This window comes from Poecilia reticulata, chromosome 4, assembly GCF_904066995.2.
Source record: "Poecilia reticulata chromosome 4, P_reticulata-male-v2, whole genome shotgun sequence".
Taxonomy (NCBI): domain Eukaryota; kingdom Metazoa; phylum Chordata; class Actinopteri; order Cyprinodontiformes; family Poeciliidae; genus Poecilia; species Poecilia reticulata.
The window spans coordinates 24,713,785-24,730,290 of record NC_088833.1 but is presented as its reverse complement, the minus strand read 5'-3'; the positions used below and the strand labels follow the sequence as shown (position 1 = coordinate 24,730,290).

Sequence of the window (16,506 nt, the reverse complement as noted above, 5' to 3'; positions counted from 1 at the left end):
TCTTCTTGACGCTTCATGCAGACAAGGACAAAGATTCAGGTTCTTGTCGGGTTATCTCAGCTGTGATCCAACTTTGGATTGACGGTTAATCTGAAGAAAAGTTGATTTACTTCTCTTAGTTTGCATAGGAAAGTAGAAAAACTGCAGTTTAATTAATCCTTTACTTCACCACTAGTTGTACTTTTCTGGTATTGTCCAGTCTGTGTCGGTCTGTAAAGTTTTTATTGTTGCTTTTATGTCCTCTTGAGAAAAGGAGACTTCATCCAGGTCCATCGTAAAGAATCCTCACACAGACATCGTCAAGGAACAGCAGTAACATATCCATTTGCCTAGACGTTGCTTCACTCCTCAGTGTATTGATCCATATTTGCAGTTCTCAGATAAATATTGAAGTAAGGAAGATGCTGATTTTTGGCAAAGGATCACATGGCTGCAGCTTGCCACGGTATGAAGATCCTGGTCAACGTGGGAGATTTCTGATTGGCTGGTAGAAACATGAAAGAAACATTGTTTCAACATATCAGGAAGGCAGGTAGATGTTGAGAGTCTGTATGATTTATTCTCACCTCGCTGTACAGCGATGAATCCAGCATGGAGTCTGAGTCTGCGTACATGTCAGGAGGAGGTAAGATGACGGCTGAAGGGTCAAACTCTGTCTCCTGAGTTAAACTTTCCTGTGGCCTGTTTAAAATATATATGTATATATATTAATTATGACTGAATACATATTGTACCTACCCATGTATATCCATCCCATCACAATTAGGTGTAGGCCAGTAGAAATGCTACAGTACCATGTTCTTCACGCAAATATTGAAATCAAAAGTGTGTAACATTTAATTGTTCCTATTACAGAAAATCAGCAATTATCCCTATTGCTACTAAAGTTACTGCATACTTATTTATATTTATACATCTGAGCAAACAAAGATTACACGTGGAGTTCCTCAGGGCTTTATTGTTGGACTGATTTTATTCAAATTATACATGGTCCCAATTTGCTGAGATTTGCTGATAACATATAAGTTAATGTTTCTCTTTTAACATGTGACCATAGCCTCCCACAGTCACTGTGTCCAAAGTATCCATCAGTGGATCTGTCAGAATAAAACACTTTTCCTCTATTAGGTTTTGGGTAAAACCAATCAAGAATGAATTAGGGCAGCTGCAGCTTGTCTAAAATCCTCGAGTCTTGATCGACACCACAAAATGAATACCAAAACGACAGTCCATTACTGCTTTGACTCTCTTTGTCATAGACTGAACTGGTGTGTAAGCCACTGACTGGCCTCGACCTCGACACATTTCAGAGTTTCTGATCAGCTATGAACCACGTCGGCCCCTCAAGTGATCTGAGACGTTCACTCAGAACATGAACTCACAGTAAACGGTAGAAAGCAGTATTTAGTTTCTCTGATCCTCAGCTGCCTGAAAACCTGAGATGTGCAGAAACTGTTGGCTTCTTTGTACCAGGACTGAAAACACTCCTGTTTATGACCACTCACCATAAAGACTGCTTTATCATTTCGTTAATCTAAATTTGCATTACAATGTTTGCTTTCATACAATGTGTGTTTCATCTATATTTCATGTTTTTGATGTATGTCTTGGTTCTATTCCTTGAAGCCTGGAATTACCCTGTGAAGGAATTGGGCTACAAAAATAAACCTGCCTTGCCTAGCAACGACTTTATAATAGTGATGGGTGTTGCTCCATTGAACCTGAGTAATGCTGTTATTTTGCTGTGTATTCTAACAAAAAACAGCTCTAACTTGGGTCTTAATAGGAGGAAATGAGCTGCAGTCTGTGGATTATCAAGTCCTGTCTTACTGTCTATGATATTACTCACTACACACACACACACCTGTTTTATATGCAGTAGTGTGTGTCTATTAAGGGGTTAAAATTTGATGTCTTGCCACATCAGGGTGGGGTATGTTGCTTTTACGGTGACATCACCAGTTTGTTTTTCATCTGTAGTCCACTTATTGAAAGTCCAATGCCCTTTAGACGTGGTCCATGAGAGACCTCGTCTGTTCAAATAATTACTGGCTGAATTAATCAGGGCTCATTTCTGAATTAATCTGAATTAAAAACCGAAATCGTTTGATGGAAAGTTTCAAACCTAATCTGAAGCCAAAACCCTTTCTTAAAAAAGCGGACCTTAAGCCGTGTAACCAGGCCATGCCTAGTCGCAGTGTTTTGATCACAATGCGTCTGCATCTGAACAGGACCCAGCTTGTTGGGAGGATCGGACGGATTTTCCAGTCCACCTGATTTTCTCTTAGACGCATAAACTAACACGTTCACATCTCTTCACGCTTAGCAGCTCATTCCGAACCAAAAAAAGAAGGGAACCTGTCCGTCTACTGGTTGAGCAACATGTCTGGGATTTTTTTGGGTGAGTGAGTGTGTGTGTGCATGTGTGTGTGTGTTAGTTTTGGGCTACTTACACAATAGCAGCTTCTTCCTGCACAGGTGTAGGACCTACAGAGAAACCACGATTAAGATTAGGAAATTATTAAGAAAAACAAGAAAAGTAATAAAGCTAACGATTTAAAAATAAGATGGATTGAGCTGAACTTACTCCTCCTTTCTGGTTCGGGATCACTTAAAAAAAGACAAACAAAATAAACAATCAAGTAATCAGTAAAGTTTAAAATGTGCACAGAATCAGGACGTTTATGAAACGCCTACATTGGAGCTGGATCCACAGATTTCGATGAGCTGAAGAATGTCGCCAACTTGTGAAGTGCTTCCTGTCTCGCTCTGGCACAAAGATAGGCACACGCCATACAGGTTTTTCAAACTTTGAGATATTTTTTTATTTGGCTCAAACGTATCAGAAGATGAACTCACTGGATCTGAGGGTTTTCATTCATGTCACTGTGACTGTGCTGGTGGTTTATGTCCAGGTCCGGGTTTCCTTTAAAGAGAAAATGCAGCAGATTAAGTTAACAAGTCGCGATAAAACTAAAAATCTTCTGTCAGATGACACAATCTTAAACTTATCAACACATTTTCGATCGTTAACAGTTTCCGGTTACACTCTCAAAAGAGAGGGGAGAAGACATGGGGCAAAGGTCAACTAGAAAAGCCAGTTAAACCAACAGTCACCTTTCTTGGACTATGGGAAGAAGCTGGGGAACCCGGAGAGAATCAACTAATGCACTTGGAGAACATGCAAACCCCATGAAGAGAGAAGAACCCAGGCAGGGATGAAACCCAGGCAACCATTTTATAAAAAAGAAAATTATGTTTCAATCACATCTAAGGAGAATTTGGAGACCAATTAACTAAACAGTCGTGAGTTTAGACTGTGGCAGAAAGCCGGAGCGCCCGGAGAGAAACCTGCAAACAGGAAACCTGTCAAATCTTTTGGTAACACTTTATTTGAAGGGAGGTGAATAAGACTGTCATGACACTTTCATAAACATGACGTAACACATGTCATGAACATAAATAAGTCTTCATGAATATTTATGACTGTTGTCAAAAAGCGTCATTCGGTAAATTATGACACTTTTAATATAAAGTTGACATTATTCAAAATGCCTTTGTTATGATAACTTGACATTAACCAAGAAATCATTACTGTTTAAACTTTACCTTTAATAAAATAAAGTTACCTAATTTTTGAAGTGCAATCAGTAATACTTTTATAACAAATTTATATCAGTGTATCAGTAAAGTCCTACCAATCTTTTTGCCCTTTCATCCCATAAATTTAAGTAAGTTCAGTTGGCCTGAATCCCCACAGGTTCAGGGGTTCAGGACAGCAAAGAAGTTCTCATCAACTTCTTTAAGTTGGGATGAAACTGTATGATGTCCCATCATACAGTTTCATGGTAACCTGTCCATATCATGAGTCTCCCGACCTGATTACAATTTTCCGGTCAGAGCCTAATCTCAGTGCTGAATTATTGCACTCGTCCAGGGTAAAGCTCAAAAGACAGAGTGATCCTACCATACAGAGAAGGTCTGGACGAATCCGCGACTCCAGTGTCCTCTGAGGCATTTTCCCCGTCCGGGGAAGGTGACACCTCAAAGTCACTTTTGATTGTCCCTTTCACGGGAGTATTATCTGGCAAAACCAGAGAGTGAACCGATGCAGCCAAAACTTTCGCTGTAATTTTAGCAAAAGTCTTGGCTATGCGATCAGCCGGAGATAAATCTTCCCCAGCCGGGGTCGATTCTTCTCCGACTGCACTCCCACTCTCAAAATGTTCAGTCGACTTTGAGCAAACCTCCCCAGCCGGGTCAGTTTGCCCCAAGACAGTGCTGTCGTCCTCAGCACTGTCCTGTGAGGTCTTGGTCAGGTCTATGTCTGGTGTTTCGGAACAAACCTCCCCAGCCGGGTCAGTTTGTTCCTGGCTACCAGTTGGGAAACCTTTCCAAAACCAGTCGACCTCTTCATCCTGAGAGATTTCAGGGACATCGTCGTCGTCGTCGCAGTCCTTCCCAGGGAAGTAATGGTCACATATCTTTTTGATCCCAGAGGAGACAAAATATCCAACACCGAGACCGACTGGGATAATTAGGGGAACAAGTACCTTTGTAATACTAAACATTTTTACAAATCCTTGCAAAGTTGGAACTCAGAGAACCGTCTGGATCCTGACTGAAGCATTGATATTCAAGCTTTAGAACTTCTTTGATCTATTGTGATGTACATGTCATCTATGACCTCATCAGTGAGCTCACTGGACTTCTGGGGAAAGGTGTTGCTTCTGATCGTTGCTATGGAAATAAAGGGGAATCCCTCAAGTCACAAAGCAGTGATTCAGTTCAAGAGGCATGCAGAGTAATGGGTTTTTAAAATGCAAAAACTTTGTGACTATAGGGGTCACAAAGAAAAACAAATACTTGCCAACTTGTAATAAAATAATGAATTGTGTATGCTAAAAATAAACTGGTTTTAAGACTACCACTTTCTGTTGAAATCTGTGTTTTCAGTGTTTTATTTTGAGGTTTTTCTGTTTATTAGTCTGTTCCCTGTGAGTCTCTGTCATGTCCTGTCCTCCCTGTTGATTGTTCCCAGCTGTGTCTCGTTCCCTGATTACCCTCCTTGTGTATTTAAACCCACCTGTTGTCTTTGTCTGTTGTCTGACCCTCGTCTATTGTTCGTCATACGTTCGTCGTCTGTCTGCTCCCAGAGCTGCCTGTGTCTTTGAGTTTGTTTCCGGAATTCATCATTAAACTACCCTATTCGTCTACATCCTGGGTCTGCCTGCGTCTACCTCACCACCCACACGACAAATCATGACACTTTCACCCAATCTGTTAACTGTTGCTTGAAATTTTATACGGCTTCAATAGCAACAAAATGTAATTCTGTAAAGTACTGACTGAGGGAGGCTGAACTCAAGTGCATGCCTAACTTTTTTTGTATTTATTTCTATTTTTTAAAAAACATAATCTCCCCTCCACTTCAGTTTTGTTCTACTTTGTATTGGTTTTCTTTTTTTTTTTTTTTTTTTTTTTATTTTACAGGAATTTGACACTCTACAGGTTTTGTACTTGTCACATGACACGGAGTAGAAAAGTTCAAGGGGTATAAATGCTTTTGGAAGTTTCTGTAAACTATTTTATTTGTGAGTTAATTATAAAAGTAGGTCAACTATACAAATCGTCAGATGACTCCAAAAAATGTAGCTATGTGGTAAAACTCATAAACCAATTCGACCTCAGAGTTCTGCCTCAAGTTAAAAAATCTCTGCACCATTACCTTGAAAACAATGAATCCTTAATTAATTCCCAGCCTTTATAAATGAAAGTCCCTTTTAAGATACCAAACATATTAAAATATATCAAAACTACCTTCCTTTATTTTAGAAACCAAGATTTGTGTCGCGGCACCTAAGAGGTGCAGTTCACGATTTACTACCAGTTTACTACGGCGCACAAAATATATGTAGAGCTTCAGGAAATGAGTTGTACAACATTTCATTGATTTGATCAGTATTAACATTTGTCTTCAAGGCAATGTTTCAAGTAAGCTTGTCAAAGATGGAGTATAATCTATGATGTGTATCTTACCCATCTCTGGCATGGAGATGGCCCGTGTGTGAACCCTGAGGAGGGAAGAGAAGGTAAGAAAAAGACGTGATTAAGAACTGATCAATCAATCACTGTGTCCAAAAAAATGTGGCAATCAGGCTCCATTGCAAAAACTAAATCTTGCAAAGTATTTGTCTCGTTTCGTCTCGTTAGTACACTTGAAATGCGACAAAACATAATGAAAAGTAACTTTTCAGCTTGATATTATAAAAGCTTGATTTAAGAAGATAATTATTGAATATAGATTAAAAGAAGTACAAGTCCTACATCCAGATACTTTCACTTATAGGAAGATATTTTTCCAGTTATAAATATTTGCTTATGCCTATACATCTTGCTGAAAAGTTACTTTCTAGTTTGTTTTGAATTGTTTCAAGTGCATGAGATGTTTGCTCCAGATAAAAATACTTGATGGGATTTTGTGTTTTTACAGCGATGATGTCAGGTTACCCTGGCAACTGGTCAGAAGCATCCGGGTTGGGTGAGAGCGTTTCGTCGTCGCAGGTCCACTCCTCACTGTCATCTGAGACTGAACACATCAAGGACAGCATGAAGAAGCGGTCTGCATCAAACAGCCACTGACCGATTCAACGCGCGCCACTCGTGAACACTTACAGCTTCCCGGCGAACGACTGAAGTGATTCAACACCCTGCGAAAGAAACAGAAAGCAGACGCTCGTCGTCAGGAGAACGTCGGCTTCTCCTCTACCTGATAACGGACTCGGTGTTGAGGTGGGGGTCACGTACTTGCCGTCTGTGGTGGCTTCGGTCTCAATGACGGCGCTGTTGCGGGGAGTCTTCTTTCCCAGCTCCAAAATCTCCTTAAAGTCCATCTCCACGTGGTCCACAGAGACGTACCCGTCTAGAGTGAACAAACACAGATTTTTGTAGGCGAGTCACTTTGTCGTACTCTCTTTCCCAGAGACGAACACTCTGCTGTCGGCTCACAGGTGTTGCTGCTGTCCCTGGCCAGCCACTTCCCCTTGGGGCACTCAGTGGTTCGGATGATGCTGATGACGTCGCCGCTCTTGACGGGCAGATCGTGCTTACGGCCCTTTGTGGTGACTTTTACCTTTGCCTGGTACATGGCTTCCTCCTGCCCTGTGACCTGAAACACACAAACGGAGATTTTGCACAACTTTGACTCAGCAGAGTAGTCATGCTAATTGAATCTAACCTAATGGGATCGTTTAACACAAATTCAAGGAAAAAGACAATGAGTAAACAACTCACCACTGAAGAATAGTGCAATTATAAGGACTTAATTGTATGGAACTACTACAAAAACCCTAAATGAACCATTTGCACAGAAAGTGACTGAGTTGAAATGTTGGACTTGGGGGGGGCAAAGGTCAATGTCTGAGCTAACAACAAGTGAGACGGGTTGTGGATGAAGCGTCTCATATTGACGCTTTTTGAAAACGCATTTTGAAGCAGAGAAAATGCTTTCAGATATTTCTTAACGTTAATTTGTCATTCATACAGACTGTGAAACATTTCGCAACCACCTCTTCCATCAGGATCAGCTGCTTACAGCTGCAGTAAGGTGATGAGTCATGGGAAAACAACTCATCAGAAACCAATTTGATGGGATTCAGGGGAGTGAAGCCCAAACCTGTTTGACGTGGAACCATCAATTTTTTTAAACTTTGCTAATTTCTTTTTCATCTATTGTTTTGTTAATTTCTATCTTAGCACACTAAGAGAAGTTTTTGTCTCTGTTTCAGGGCTGTTGACTTTAAATCTGTGCTTTCCCACTGGGAGTTACAAAGAAGCAAGCGATGCTCCCTTTGCATCACCACAATTATGACGGTAAAGCATATTTATGTTTAAAATATAGAGCAAACAAAGTAAAAAACAAACAAACTGTAATTTGATAAAGGTGTCCAATCACTCAGTTCACCTTTCTTCCGTACTGTGTGCATACTGTCTGGACCAGATATCACTGACCTTAAAATTATAATCAGACTTAAAAAAATCAACAAAACACACGTCTGTGAGCCAGTGAGGAAAAAGGAAACCAGAACACGGCAGTTGAAACCAGTTTGCAAAAAATGATTCATTTCTTTGCGTCTCGCCCGTCGTCTGAGGTAACGCTATTCAGGACCGGTGATTAAACACTTGATTAAAATACTGAAAGGTCTTTTATCATCTGGTCTCCGTAGAAACTAAAGTCCTGTTCCAACATTTCTGCTACATAAAACAGAGGCCTGAGTTAAAAACTCTAATGTGAGGAAGGTGTTGCCAGCGGTGAAACCCGTGTTTACTCTTGCTGCACATGTTGCTCAGCTCTTCCACAGCGAGGAATGAATCCTGACAGGTTTGAGAGGCCAGACGTTTGCTCCACCCTCCTCCTCTGCCTCTCAGTCACCGTTCACACCTCCTCCTCCTCCTCCTCTGTCTGTTTTCTGTCAAAATAACAGGACTCACGTTGAATTTTTTCTTCATCTCATTCTCCTTCTTCTCCCTCTCCTTCTGCTCTTTCTTCTCCCGCTCCTGTTTCTCCTTCAGCTCCTTCTTCTCCTTCTCCAGCCGCTGCTTCTCCTTCTTTTTCAGCTCCTTCTCATCCGGCTTTTCCGAGGTGTGCTTCTTCTCGCTCCTGCGGGGAGAGGAGACGCACACGAAAGTTGTTTCACTCGCGGCATGTCTGAACAGCAGGGGGTGATTGCAAGGGAGGGAAACGCGACTCTCCTCAGAAACTCTCTGGAGAGCAGGAGGAATGAAAACTGGAAAAGTGGGTCCAAAAGAAAAAAAATAAAATAAAAAAAACGAGGTCCTACCTGCCGAACCTGCTCATCTTGGTTTTCTCCTGAACCTGTAAATATTCACAGAGATAAGAATTAATTTGCTTTAGATAAAAACAAAAAGACATTACGCCTCTGATTTTGAAGGTGAATGCCCTTTGAGAGAATCAAAAGCGCCTTAAACATTTTCACATTGTCACATTACTTCAACTTTCCTTCAAGAGCTGGTGGTCTGTATGAACATCTCTCTGTTTCTGGGAGCTCAGAGTTGCATGTTTTATTCTTTTCATCTTTTTTCTGTTCAGCAACCTGAGAAGTTTCTATTTTGTTCTATCTTGTAAACACGTCTCGGCTTAATAATGGCAGAAAACCACAATTTTCTATTTATTTAGTCAGTATTTAACGCAGATGACACAAATAATGTTAAAATTTCAGAATTTTATTTTTTTAATTGAATTTATTAAGGAAAATTAGCATGTTGTGGAAACATGGTCGACCCTCGTGACGCAAGAGAAAACTTCAAGAAAATGGTCGCTTAAAAATGAATCGTTAGTCGATCAATTTTATTTTAACTCGTTAATCTGTAACTTGCACCTCTAAATTATTGTCAAGAGGAAATTAAATGTTTTTCAAGAAATCCACTAGACGTTTTGCTTGCAGTTTGCCACAACCAGTGAATCAGACACAACAAAAACGCAAAACGAACGAGTGGCGGGAAACTAACAGTGCTCTCCACTCTGATGATGCAGCCAGAGCTGCAACAGAATGACTTAGATCATATTCACAGGAGGAAACGGCTCAGTCAAAGTCAGGACCGAAATCCAAATAAAAATCTGAGGGAAATCTTTAAAAAAATGAATATTAGTTGATTACTCTCCAATCTGACTGAGGTATTTAGAAAAATAGAAAAAAAAATGTGTGTCTATATGTGACTAGTCGAGATATAACCCAAAATCTGGACCTATAGTTGCAATGTGACAAAAGTGAAAATACAAAAACTGTAACAGAACTTTAATTCCTCGGTGCCTACCGTTTCCTGTCCAGACTCGACATATGGATCTGTGAATTAAAGCAAACGAACGGATTTCTGTTAAAATGTGCAGAAATCTGTGTCTTCAAAAACATTCATTTATCAACTAAAGCTGTAAAAGCAACATGTAAAACATTCAAATTCAGAAAATGTGGTTATTTTGTTTGTAAAACAGTAATTAATTCTTGCTGAAGAAGCAAAATATGAAGATGTACGGGTGAAAGAGCCTCAGCACAACTATTTTGCCAAGCAATCTCTAAAAGATGACTTTTAGAGATTGCTAAAAGTGCACAAGTAGAAAGTCAAAGCTATGTACTTGTGCTTGTAAAATGCAAAAAACAAACAAACAAACAAAAAAACAACAACTTGGGTTTATATCCAGTATATTTTTTCTCCATAATGCAACTTTTCCAATCAATTCTCCAAAATTTAATATAAATTTCCAGCATGAGAATTTATTAAACAAGAAGAATGTGTTAGACAGACTTTTTGGGGCCCCTTTGTGTTTCTTGTTGCTCTTCCCCTTCTTTTTGCTGGAGCTCACGTTAATGGCTTCGTACACGTCGTCGTTGCTTTCGTACAGACTGCTGTGGAGCAGTGCTTGAGGGCTGCAAAGAACAAAATATCGATTAACACAGTTTCTTGAGATACAACTCGCCACTTTAAATTGAATAAATATGTAGCTGAACTTCCTGATCTTACTCCTGTTTGGGTGTAGAGTAGTCCTCAGTGGGTTTTAGGGATTGTTCCTGCAGAGGATTGTCCAGCTTAATTTCTCCATATGCCGTCTTAGTTTGGACCTCTGTTTCTGGATGAGTTATTCCGTTGCCATAAAACTGTGTCTGGGTTGGTTTGTCTGGAACGTCGGCACCCGTGTGTTCCTCATTCCCACATTCGGACACCGGCAGCTCTGGGCTGTAGGCGTCCTCCAAATCGTCAAATCCGGGTACGTCTGTGGCTTCGGCCTCTAAAAACTCAAGTGGAACCGGAATCTCTGTGTGACAGAGATAGAGAAATGCATCCCTGAGTGAATGGAAAGGATTTCCAAGTGCAACGTCGGTGGATGTGAAATTACCTTCAGGTATGATAGGAGGGGGGCTGAATTGACTCATGTTGGCAGACTGAGGTCTTTTAGGTTTCTCTGGAGCCGGACCCAAAGTCTCTCGGTCTGGTAGGACCTGTCTGGGTGGGTTAGACCCCTCCTCCGTGAGGCTCTGCAATGCCGGAGAAGCTGCCCCTGTGAGGAATCGCATCACAATAGTTTACATTTGTTCAGCTGATTTACACCTTAAAGTCTCACATTAAATTGATAGCTTGAATTTTCTGAAGTGAGGTTTTGTCATTGTTGTCTTATCTCTAGTACAAAGATGTCATGTCACCATGACAATGTGGAAAAGTGAAGAAATCTTCATAGCAGAGGAAGGCTAACAGCTGTTCACACATACTTTATACAGTGTTTTCTCAGCCTAGCTACAAATATGTTTCTACACAAGCTTATGCTACACACTTCTCAGAAAGTTTGTTCCTCTCTTGGTTAGCTTAGTAGCCAATAGTGCAAAACCAACATTGCAAACAGCCTCCTTTGAAAATGTAAACAATACTTCATAGTTACTATACATGCTAGCATGTATGCTAACAGTCAGACAGGAGCCCCCACTTTAAAGCTGATTATTAGAAATTTAAAACAACTCAAACTGAAGAGGCCAGTCATTCCACCAGGAATGTGAAAACAATTACAACACCTGGAAATCCATATCTACATGCAAACATTATGCCAATATGACACCATATATTATCTGTTAAGTTAGCATGTATGCTAATAGCTAGTTGGCCTGGTTTTACTCAGAGCCACTGATTACAACCAGCAGGCTAAATTAAGAAATCTACAAATAAAAAGTTAACGCTTTTGTTAAAGTGCTGATTGTTAATACAGTGTTTTATTTAAACTGATAGGCCTACTACAGACATTTTCTATTTGAGTTGCTTTAAATTTCTAAAATCAGAAAGCCAGTATGATCAGATGTCCGCTTTCCTCTGCTTTGATGATTTCTTCACTTTTTCTACAAACTCACAGTGATATGAAATGTTCTAGATAGCAGAACCATTAATTTAATTAATAAAAATCCTGAAACATGAGTTCTTATAAATCAAGGTTAAAAACCCATTTAGTTAGAGTTGATTGTTTGATGTCTGTTACCTGAAGCATCAATAATTGTAGTTTGTAGTCTAGTTTTCCTGTATTTAACCTTGCAATAAATTCCTTTTTTTATTTTCATAATGTAAAGCTCTTTGAATTGTCTTGTTTGCTGAAATGTTCTAATAAATTAAGTTGCCATGGCCTTGCTTATTTTTATAGGTTCTCACTTTATACCAATCTAACATATTCCTTTAAAACTTGTATGAAACAAGGAAGAGAGGAAGAAAAAACAAGTGGAACAGAAAATTGATTTCACATGGAAACCCAACTTGTCAAACAATGTGGAAGTTGTCTTCAGTCATGCATTTGTCAACAAGAAAAGTCTTCCTTGTATTGTGTCTGGTCTACTTTCAAGTTTTATAACTTAGTTCCCTGCTTCAGAAAAGGTAAAAATACAAAATAAATCCGCCACTGTAACATGTAAGCACTTCCTTAAACAGTTTTTATGTTTCATTTAGAAGAATTTGATTTAGAAAAAAAAGAGTAAAAAATTAGTTCATGACGTGGATATAAAATCTCCATGACAGTGTAGGTTAAATTTCAGTAAACTGTGTCTGAGTCCTGTTTACCAGACTTTAAGGAAACCCAGCATTTCTATCATAGCTGTCATACCTTCACAGCTCAGTTGTTTCTGTCACTCAAGAAGAATGCTAGGTTATTGTTTGTGTGGGACGCTTCACAGATTTATTCCAACACCTTTACTCTATTCTGAATCCAATGAATACCACCACGCTTCTGGTTCAATTTAAACCTTCAAATTCTGTAGAGTACTGCACATACCTGAGATCCTGATAATTGGGAAGTTTGTTCTGTTCGTCATGTTGAGGTGAAATAAATTCAGACTAAATTCCAAGACAGTGGGAAAAAACACAAAGCTGAGCTGAAACTCACTGTGGTCGGGGCCGTCAACTTCTGACTTAATCAACGGGAGTTTCTTTCCCTCATAGTTGAAGGGCGGCAACTCTGCATCGCTGAGGGCGGGATTCAGGTGATAAGGAAAGTCTTCGGGTGGAGGAGTGGGGCTAGACATGGGGTTGGAAGCAGATTAAGCATACTTGTAAGTGACCATTTGCATACTAAACTTGGCTAAATGAACCAAGCTCCTGGAAGGGAGTTCTACCTGGCGCCTTTCTTGCGTGCCTTCTCCAGAGCGCTTAAGATCCTCGGGTCACTCGGAGGGGTTCTCTTCCCAGAATTCATGTCCTCTGCCCTCTCCAGGGCGGACAGGGCGGAGATGGGACGTTCTAGTTTGGAAGGAGTAGAGTAAATTGCTTCCACAGCAGCTGGCAGTGCCACCTCCACGTCAGAACCAGCTGCTGCCTGAAGCTCGGTGGAGGGGGCAGAGAACTTGGGAAAAGGATCCGAGTTGGCAAAACTCGGTGGAGGAGAGAAAATAGCTCTGGGTGGGGCATGGACAGCTCTGGATGGAGGGGAAGGAGGGGCAGTGGATGGAGGAGAAGGATCTACGGCATCTGACGGGGAGGGAGTCACAACGGTTGGAGGGGAAGGAGTTGCAACGGAAAGAGGATGCGCATTAGCGAGTGGGGGAGAGGGAGCAGGAATGGTTGGGCGAAGGGGAGCATCAATGGAAGGAATGGGAGCAATTCTGTTTTGGCTGGGCGGGTCAGAAACTGACAAAACAGGACTTTCAATCTGAGGTGGGGTTTCGCTCTGTGGGGGTGGGATTTTGAAAACTGGGGTAGCTGGGATCATGGCAGGCGGAGGAGAGAAGTCAGGAGGGTCGGGAATTGGAGAGAGCGTCGTCAGGTCCACTGCAGCACTGGATTCAGGGATGATGATCTTTCGTGTGATCTGCTTCGGTACAGAGTATATAGACTCCTCCTCGTCAGCGTCAGAAGCCAATGGGATCAGCGGTGTAGGTCCAGGAAGGTTCAAGTTCGTCGAGTCCAGGATTGAGTCAGCCGAGGTCGTTGCTGGATCCTTCTTGGAAGACTTTATGAAACCAAGAACATTCTTCTTCCTCTGTGTTTTGGACTTCGGAGGAGGCAAGGCTGGCACTGTGCTCTCCTTCTGTGTCCCAAAGGACGGATGCTTCTTTCCGTTCTTCTTGTGATCCGATGAGTTTTCATTCAGCTTCTCCTTGCTCTCCTTTGTCTTGTCCTTACTCTCCTTTGTCTTCTCGTCAGATTTGTCTTTGGGCTTTGAGTTACCATGCGTAAGAAGCTTTTTGTTGTCCTTGTTCTCATCTTTGAATATCACTCTGGGAGCATTGACCGACTTTGAGTCCAAGGCCTGGTTGATGGAGGAGAGCAGGGAGGGGCGTGCTCCTGGCGGAAGGTGCTGAGTGGGGCTTAGGGGAGGAGAGACGACCTTTGGTTTCTCAGGGATAACAGGTTTGGTTTTTGGTGGCCCCAGCATTAATTGTTTGTCCTGGAACTTGGCCCTCAATGCCTGGAAGTCTAACGGACCCTCTTGCTAAAAGTGTCAGACAAAAAGTGAAACAGTCATCTTTCAGCAGCATGTTCTGGATTACAAAGTCTACGCACATCATTTACTGAGCCAACATATTTGCTTTTTTTCTGACCTTACGTCATAGAAACATATACACATAAATCTTTGCCCCTAGGGAGAATTGTGCAGAATGTGGGTGGGGTAGGTAATGCCCCCCATCCCCCCCCCCCCCCTCCGACACACACCCTGTTTATTTGTTTTGTTCATAATCACATTTTTGTACATTTGACATTCACTCAAATCTGGGTTTTAACGTGATTCTGCTCCTTTTTCATATTAAAGTTGTTGGAAATATTTAGCAGTAGATGCCTCCGAATGGTGTATTCTTTTAATGGTTTGAAAAAAAAAAAATTCCCACTATTTTTAGTTTATAAATGCCTCAGCCAACAACACGCACCTTAGTGCGCGTGTATTTCCTTTACACAAAAATAACAGAATAAGAAATGCTAGTGGCATGAGCCTCCATGCAATATTTGGCAAAAAAATATAATGGTGTATACAAGTGCTGCGAATTAGCTGTTGCTATTGCACCATGATGCTGGCATGGGACTGCTGTTTCGTTCAGTTTGTCTATGTAAATGTGTGTCTGTCCCTATCAAATATTTTTTCGTTTTCCATTGGATTTAATTCTATTACTTCTATCGCCTGTAAAGGTTTGTTTAGAGGACGGACTGTAAATTGAAAACTTCTGAACGATTTAGACCATCATAATATCATAGTCATAACTACCGAGTTGGGTATGATTAAAAATGACCAGATTTAGGACCAATACGTGTCCAAGCGGTTTATATATCAATGCAGCTCGGTTGAAATATTTAACAAGTGGCATTAACATACAGCAGCTAAATACCCGTTTCCACTACCTAAACAATATTTATTGTAAGACGTAACGTGGCTAATTTAAGCCAATAACTCACCTCATCCATCGCGTTTTTAAATAAAAAAAAAAAAAAAACGAAAGAAACAAATCTCCCGAATGAACCAAATAATTATTGTCTTCTTCAGCCTCTCATTCTGGTTATACTAATAGCACAAGTTTATTATTAAAAAAAATAATAATCGAGATGTAAGGCTGCTTTCTGGATTCAGACCCACAATGTTTCCTTTCTGCGTCCAGGACGCGCGCAGAATCTGGTTTCTGTTGGGTTGGAAAACTCACTCGTCATGTGGAAGAAAACAGCCCAGCTCGACAAACGGGTCTGGCTCAGGTTAACGTAACTCTGTGACTCTCGGATAGTTTTTCTTCTGTAACACTGAACACAGGTGGAATGCCACCAGGCTGGAGCTGCATGCCCCGCAGTGACTCACCAACATGAGTCTTCATTACGGACTAGTTTCCCTTATAACCATGGCCTCGTCTGTCTCTGACATTTAGACAACTTTAAAAATTAAAATGTTTTTTTTTTTTTTTTTGTCTAAATCAAATCTGTGGGCAAAGTGTAAATCTTCCAGGTTACAGGAGGGTTGGGGGGGTGGGGGGGGGGAGGCAATAAGAGGTCAGGCAACATTCCAGCTCTGAATGCAGAATGCAGAAGTACTTAAGGAGGTATTTCTAAAATGCATAAGTAAATACAATACCTGCTACAGATACGTCTGTGTTAGACAGCTTTGAAAGGTCCGGGGACATTTTGCCAAACAGAGCTGAAAGTGACAGCTCTCAGGGAGCATTTGAGGCCTCCAATCCTGAAACCACTGAAATTCAGTTCTGTTCATTCAGCTAAGAGATCCATTTGTCCGATATCTGAAATGTTTAAATCTAGGTCGCCTGCTCCTGTTGAATACACCTGATTTCCTGTTTTTTTGCTTGGATATTTCCCAAATGTTACTGCCTTGAAGAAATATACCGACGACAAACATGTCATGCCGTTTCTGGATTTACATTAACTGACAAATAAATCTCCTCCTTAACAACAACTTGATTACCCATTCATCACAAAACTGCTTCTGGGTGATTGTGTTGAAACAAAAAGGGCTTGGCTAATCTGAAACCACCTGGGCAACCA

At 40.9% G+C, this 16,506-nt stretch overlaps 1 protein-coding gene across 1 annotated transcript; it reads right to left on the bottom strand.

The window, feature by feature from the left end:
• Nucleotides 1-205: 205 nt before the first annotated feature.
• On the bottom strand, nt 206-15,870 carry fyb2 (FYN binding protein 2). The gene is made up of 20 exons (XM_008407383.2): nt 15,421-15,870; nt 13,152-14,467; nt 12,923-13,053; nt 10,910-11,071; nt 10,537-10,828; nt 10,321-10,442; nt 9,835-9,863; nt 8,841-8,875; nt 8,491-8,659; nt 7,009-7,168; nt 6,808-6,922; nt 6,676-6,710; nt 6,511-6,589; nt 6,040-6,074; nt 2,860-2,926; nt 2,698-2,769; nt 2,588-2,610; nt 2,454-2,487; nt 567-681; nt 206-484 (listed from the first exon to the last, which is right to left on the bottom strand). Exons 1-20 carry the CDS (start codon nt 15,427-15,429, stop codon nt 461-463), a joined length of 3,024 nt encoding a protein of 1,007 aa, XP_008405605.2. The 5' UTR covers nt 15,430-15,870; the 3' UTR covers nt 206-460.
• Between the last annotated feature and the right edge of the window lie 636 nt (nt 15,871-16,506).